The sequence below is a fragment of the Loa loa genome (assembly GCF_000183805.2).
Source record: "Loa loa unplaced genomic scaffold supercont3.527, whole genome shotgun sequence".
NCBI lineage: Eukaryota > Metazoa > Nematoda > Chromadorea > Rhabditida > Onchocercidae > Loa > Loa loa.
The window spans coordinates 25,013-32,635 of record NW_018108707.1 but is presented as its reverse complement, the minus strand read 5'-3'; the positions used below and the strand labels follow the sequence as shown (position 1 = coordinate 32,635).

General features: G+C 35.4%; 1 protein-coding gene across 1 annotated transcript; it reads left to right on the top strand.

Moving 5' to 3' along the window:
- Positions 1–1,129: 1,129 nt before the first annotated feature.
- LOAG_10933 (hypothetical protein) lies at positions 1,130–6,916 on the top strand (the record flags this gene model as incomplete). Its single annotated transcript, XM_020448257.1, has 11 exons — positions 1,130–1,261; positions 1,988–2,365; positions 2,541–2,675; positions 3,111–3,344; positions 3,711–3,872; positions 4,114–5,405; positions 5,726–5,842; positions 6,126–6,199; positions 6,441–6,531; positions 6,659–6,818; positions 6,845–6,916. 11 exons carry the CDS (start codon positions 1,130–1,132, stop codon positions 6,914–6,916), a joined length of 2,847 nt encoding a protein of 948 aa, XP_020301583.1.
- Between the last annotated feature and the right edge of the window lie 707 nt (positions 6,917–7,623).

Below are 7,623 nucleotides of genomic sequence, written 5' to 3'. Positions count from 1 at the left end.
AATGTTTCGGTCATGCCTTATAAACCTATTTTTTTTCTCTGTTAAAACTTTAAGTTAGGATATGATAAACTTTATGATTTCCAATATCATTAAATGATTTTAACGCGAAAAAAGGTTGGAAATAAAAATTTGTTATTTCGAGAGTAATTCATTAGCGTGATTTGTGGCATTGACAGTAATATTAATCAATGCAAATTACTGATGACTAATGACAGTGATATCCAAAACTGTCGACAAAGCATGTTTAATAGGAGTAATAATGATTACAATAACGATAGCGATAATATATGAAGGATAGACGGGTGAATTGTGGTGATAGTAATACGCATTTAATAATTCATTGTTATAATGATTTCGATGAAGTCATTATTTAATTATTCGCACACTTGAATAGATTCGTTATTTGTCATTGCAAACTTCATTTATTTTTCTAAATGAAGTTTTTTTCTTTTATAATTCAATTTTATGCACTTTACAAACAATATGAATGAAGTATTAAGAAATTTCATGAATTTTAAATTCATGTTTAAATTTAAATTCGATTTTAAATTCAGTATATTCCTAAATCTAAAGAAAAATATGTTTAAATGGAAATCTTTTTAAGTGTTCTTCACCATTTTTATTTGATAAATTTGTAAGACAATATGTTTGTTATTTTCTAGACAAAAAATGGTTGTTACAAAAACAAAAAATGGTTGAAGTGATTGTCGAAATGTATTCGTAGTAAAAAAAATTTTCTCTTGAATATAACTCTCTCTCTCTCTCTCTCTCGCCCCCTCTCCATCCTTGTCTCTTTTAAAATATAGTATTCCACTATATATTCTTTGCATTTATAACTTGTTTATCCAACTTGATTATATTTTAGTAAAGAAGTTATACTATCCATTTTTGCTTAACTAGTGTTGGACTTTTTGGATGGAAGTCTTTTTTTCGCTCTGTTATTATTAGTCCTTTTCATAAAGATTTTACGTGATATTAGTAAAGCAATACATTTTTTTGCGTGTAATTTGACGCAAGCGTATTAAAATCAATTCGTCATGGTTTGAAAACAGTTTTATGTAATATGTTTGATCATTTGCAGATAAACAACGATATGTAAAAGTGATGTTAATCTTACGACAGCAATAGAATGGGATTGGAAGCGGTACCATGTGTACTTCGTAGCGCAGCCAACGGTGGCAGTAATTCATCCTACTGTACTATTGGCTTTCTTATTCGACCGTCCACTTCATCTACCAATAATAATAATAATGGTCAAACGGTTTGTTTATCTTATTTTCTAGGAATTTTCTGATTTTCCAAAACCAGAAAATATATAACTTTATATTACTGAATCATGTATTTTTTTTCCTACATTTATAGTGAACAGACAAAGTTTGTAGTTTAGAAATAAGGTATGCCTTGCAAAAGTTATTGTTAGGAAGATTGTGTGATATATTAGCCACTTGTAGCTATTATAACTGCAGTAAGCAGTGACGTGTAAGAGGGATTTATAATAGAAAAGAAACTCAAAAACATTCATAATTTGAATAACGGATAATATAGTAGCGCTTTTTTATAAAAGAAGTATTTAGTAAATCTTTGAAGACTAGGGATTAAGGAATGGTCCGAACTAAGTAAACAGACATAACAGTGCGTGACGAAGGTTATTAGTGTTTATATATCTCAATTATAAGCGCTATCATTGTTTATGCAATGTTTTCATGTTCTTTTGTTTTTTTTTCCTAAAGACATATTTGTATGTTAACAGTTACGTAAAGGTTTCTTTGAGTAGTTTAAGCAGTAAAAAGATATTCATCGATCACTTGAGGCATGAACTGATCCGATCACATCTCAGTGAAGTAATAGGGAATATTAGGAGATTCCGAACTAAAAGTGTGGACTGGACGTTTCTGAGTAGTTAATACAAAATACAACTGGAACCTGATATTTGGTTGATTCCGGAGAATTCTTAGTCAAATGCAGTACCTAAAGGATGTTAATTCAGGTCTCAAATGCAGCAGTCGGTAGTACAGCCTCAGTAGCGGTGCCATCAGGTAGTGTTCCAAAATCCTTGCATGTTGTACCTGCAACCATCCAGAAGCAGTCGGCTGCTCTTGCAACAGCTGCACCAAAACTGGTGGTCCCAAGTGTTTTACGAATACAACCCACACCTTGTACCTCGGCACATTTGGCGCCACCAGCTCCGCAACCGGTACAACATCCAGCACCCCCGAAACCACCACCACCGCCACCTGTTCAGCACCATCATCTTCAACCGCAGCAGCAACAGCAACCGCAACACTGTAGTACTGATGGCTGGTTACATGCGCCACCGCGCTCGAATGTCAGTAGCGGATCCTTCGAGTCACCATCGCCATCGCAGGTTTTCTATTAAATATCAATTTATGGCATATTACTGGGTAATTTTGTATTTACTGGAAGGAAAAGAATCTGTGTGATCTTATACGTATGATTCAGTCACATGAACTGCACGAATGAACCTTTCTGTTTCCCACATATCATAAAGTAACGGAAATAAGATGCTTTATTAATTTCAGGTTGTACCACAAATGAACGCGAATGAACCATACGATTGTCAGATGCCATGTACGAGCACCACATCGTTTTTTCCACCTATTTCTTCCATAACGCAAAGCTTTTCATCCGGCAAATCAGATATCGATTTGCTTCAGGTAGTCACTGATATTTCTTAGTCTAGAGAATCTATTATATATTTTCTGCTTATTAAACTAAGATTGTTTGATTATTCAGCATAGTGTGTATTTCGGTTAAATTTACGGCTGCACCTGAGATGCAGTCATATGTAGAATTCTCGATAACAATGAACAGTGCTAACGAATGAGACCATTTGACTTAATCCATCCAATGGTTAGGATGGCGCTACATCGGTTGACATGAGTCAGTAAGGAGAGAGCATTTATGAAATTTCCGATTATAAAATACTGAACATTAGTAGCCAGAGCTGTATATTTGCAACGATCAGAATTAAAGACATTTTTGTAGATATTTACTTGGATGTTAAGCATTTTTCCTGCCAAATAAATTTCTTCATTGATTTGTTTCAGTAATCTCTTTTTCTCCTACCATCCTGATTTAAATGCTTGTAGGACATGACGCATCATGTTGATCTGAATCCTCCAATTATGCATCAGCAACAGCAATCGCAACATATAACTGATAAGACAGTAATGATAACTTCTAATCATTATGCCCAGCAGCATATAATGCCACCTCAACCACCACAGCAACATCAGTATCACAGCAGTACACCTACGATGATGCATATGCAAGATTCTTCGACATGTACATCAATGCAGGCTAACTATCAGACACATGTGCAGGTTGGCTATTTGCCATCATAATCTTTTACATCTTAGTTAAAATCCTCCGGATCACATTCGTTACGTTAATGCTGTTGCACTTTTGCTGAATCATGCAGTACGGAATTGCATGTTGTTAGAATCGATTGTTTCGAGAATTTTGTTATTTCATGCTTTTAAGTTAGCATTAGTTGGTTATGCTGTGAATAGCTTTCATATCTCTCCTCAACATGGGCCATTATTTTATTCACCTTTGATTCATCACCACATATTTTATTTAATAAAAAAGGTACAGATTTTTGTGTTGTCACATATCCACACAGTCTGTATTACCATTGTGTTTTGATCTATGCGAATCATGGAATTCATGAAAATGCTTGTTTCCAGGTTGAGTTAAATGGTGGAATGCCATCTTGCCATTATCAAAACAGTTATAACGTTGTGGCGGATTGTTCCCCTACAGCAGATAGTGGAATCCAAAGTATAGCAGATTCGCCACCAGCCGATCCGTTCACACCACCCACACCATACATTCCTCCTCCTCCTTCGGTTGGTTTTGAAAAACATTTCCGCAGAAGTTTACGAAAGTTTTTAGATTTCAAGTGAGTAATTTTAGTAAGGCTTGTATGACTGTCGAGTGTTTGAGAAATTGACATGAAGATCATCCGGAATGTGTTTTAAGAAAGAGAATTTGGAGTCTGGAATGTAGGGACTAGTCCGGTAGCATCATTTCTTGTTCAGCGATATTGTAACTGATTCTTTCATTTGCTGGAATTTCTGCAGTTTTTAGATTGCTGCTACAGTGAATAAAAGTAAGGAAGCACAATCAACAACAGATTCAGCGAATTGTTCCGATGATTATTCCGACATGCCACGTCTGATACCTTTCCATCAAATGGAAGCAGAAAGTGGTTCACCATTAACGGAAGAACCACCATCATTTATAACAAAAACGCCACTCGATAATGCTGTTTTGAGTACTGCTGAATTGGATACAGTAATGGAAGATGAGGCAAAAAATTCCGAGCGGAATCATGAACCAAAGAAAGGATCAGACGATGATATTCCGAAAATAGCAATTACTCCAGCAATGAATGTTACAGATCTGGTGGAACAACTAATGTCACATATGGATCCGCAACAACGCAAGCAGTTTGCTAGTGCTATACAGTCAAAAGTTGCTATTGATACCACTGCAGTTGATAGTTGTACTCTTAGCACTACTGCTACTGTTACTACTACTGATATTGGTGCTAGTAGTGCTGTGACCACATCTGCCGATGTTGTTTCTTCTGTTACAACATTTCCTACTGCAAATATTATTAGCGCTGCTACTATCTGTGACAATAAAGCAATGGAATCGAAAGAACCAGAACATGAAGTTGCAGTGCAAACCGAATTTACTAACGCATCAAAAGAACAATCATATGAAAACCGGGGCGTTGGAAGTGAAATTCCAGAATTTAGAAGCGGGATTTCAGGAAAGAAGCGAAAGACTCGTAAACGAAAAGTGGAAGACTGTAGCGAATCGGTTTTAGAGAAGCCAGCGCGGAAAATGAAACGGCGAAAAGTGGAACTTAGGTCAGATGTTGTTGCCATGGGGAGTTCCAATCTTGATGAATTGTCTGCTGTTGAAAAGACAGGTGCAAATAGCTTAAAAACGCAAATGAAACCACTTTTGTCGTCAGGAAATTTGGGACCTGAAGTGCAAACAGAAGAAAGAAGATGTAAGGGGCGAAAAAAACAACACGAGGGGAAAAAATATATAGCTGAAAAGAAGTTCCCTACCAGAAAATTAGAGAAAAAGAAGGTAATTAGCGGAGGAATTGGTGAAGAACAACAGGAATTTGCTGCGAATGTTGCTGCTGGGGAGTCGAGTCCACATTTAGAATGTCCGGATGAGAATATGGTGGATCAAATCAAAGAATTTCATCTGGATATGAAGCGTAAAGTGAATGAGCAACTAAAAATCGTCATTGAACAAATCGGAAAGAAATTCGCCAATCTGGAACTGAATTTAGGCGATCGGGAGCATTGGGATTTGCCATGGTACCGCTTGAACTGGAAGGAAGTTACTCGAAGGTTTGCCATTTTGAAATTGAAATTGAAATTAAAGTTAAGGTTCTAAAGTGATTTAAGGCACTTATACAATAAACACTTGATGTAGAAAGCTCGTTATATTTAAGCTTTAGAGAACTTAAAGAAGTTAGATATTGAGGAACTGGCATTCCTCTGAATAAATAAGCTGCTAGTGTAATAATTTATTGAGCCAGTAAACTGCAGAAGTTTAGAAGAGTCGAGAAAGATCAAACGTTTGTTCACAGGAAAGTCCCCTATCTTTACAAGGAAACTTGAAATTATTTAACATTTTGCCTGTCATTTGCAGTTGTTCTTTTTTTCAGATTAATTGAAAGGAATCGATTCGAAAAATCGAAACGAGAAAAAAATACTTCGAAAGTGTGTCGGTTTGGGGATAGGAAGTTAGCAAAATCAAGAAAGAGTGATTCTTTTGTTGCAAGGTGGGATGATATTCAACTCATTTCTCCCCTCTTGAAATCAAAATATTTGCCATATCCATTCAAATTCATGAATTTATGCTACTTCTGAAATCGAATCTAACAATAATGCATTAATACCGTCAGCTATTGGATGAATCGCTGTGGTCCTCATTTTCTAGCCATAATTGATGTATGAGTTTGATATATGTCATGCTTGACGGGAAGAGATCTTGCTTTCTACCAATAATTTGTTACATTCATTGTTTTCCAATCCAAGTGTTGTTTCAGTCGCTTGATTTTTCAGTGCTACAACATCGTCTGTAAAAGTATGTGAAAAAAGTCGTCGTTCACCTGGTGATTACATCAAATTGAAACAAAGTTAGTTATCTTCTTTCATTTGAAGTTTTTGCAGTTGAGACTGGATTATTAGAGTTTGTTTTTGATCTATAACGTTCTCGCTTGTCTGCACTTTTTTTTGGCATTAATATGGTTATTTTACAATGCAATCACCCATAACGGCCTCAGAATGAGCCCTCTATCGTCCTACTATAGCTTTTTGCTAAAATCCGAAAAATTATTTGCTTCCTTGAATTGAATCGAAATATCTGAGTGATTGTAGATGTGATCGTTGATGCCTATCCAAAAATTGAACAGATGCAATGCTCTTGTTCTTCTGGATGTTGTGGTGAAAGTGATGAATGCTTGAATCGGCAAGTTTTTGTATTTACACTAAAAATCTTTGTTTCCCGTGTATTCCGTGTATTTGTTGCAGATTTCACCATTTTGTTAAGAAGAAAATTTTCATGTTTGATCTTTACCATTCCGCTTTTATTCCAGAGTAATACTGATGGAATGTGGCAGTAGCTGTCCACGAAATGCCCTCTGTACTAATAAACGATTATTTCGGCGCGAATGTGTTGAACGTTTGCAAACTTTCCAAACGATGAATGGTTGTGGTATTGGTGTGAAAACGGATGTTAATATTGATAAAGGACAAGTAAGTGCTCATACAATTTTATTTAGCCTGGTTGTTGGTTGTTATTAGGTATCTATGATATTACAACGACAAACCTCAACATTTTGTTGAGTGATTAGTTAACACATCATTACCTCGTGTTATCTCTTACTATTATCAACTGAATATCATAAAAAGGGACGACTGTTGAAATATTGCTATATTTACTTAAAGTTAGTTTGTTAATGAGATGTCTTCATTTTTTTTAATTTTTGATTTTGCAAGAACGTCTGGAGAGGTACATTCTTTTGATTAGACGCCTGCAACTTGTTTCATAGAACATTCTTGATTAAATAAAGATTTGTAAAGTCCTTTCAATTAGAATGTATTTCTTTCTGAAATCTAATCTGTCAAGTCGCATTTCACGACATTCCTTCGCCTAAGTACTTCTCTGTAATATACTTTGAATAAAATGAACAATTTCCTCATCCTTTATATCAACCTTCTGTACAGCTGCAACATTTCCGCAGCATTTGTTTTTGCTTTGTGCCTAATAAATTCGAGTAAATTTATTACTATATATATATATATATATATATATATATATTGTGCATGGTACATGTTAGCATCTTGCATGTCATCAGTATCATTCATGCTGTTGATCATCATAACTTACATGGCAAGTACAACAAAAAAAAGTTTTAGCAGTTCATATGTGAATATATCGGTGAGGTTGTCTCAATGGAAACGTCAAATGTTCGAAGTCGTACTGATTATCGTTATCAACGAAATCATTACGCATTAGTAACCTTCGCCCAGGTTTTGTTGTTGATGCCTATCATAAAGG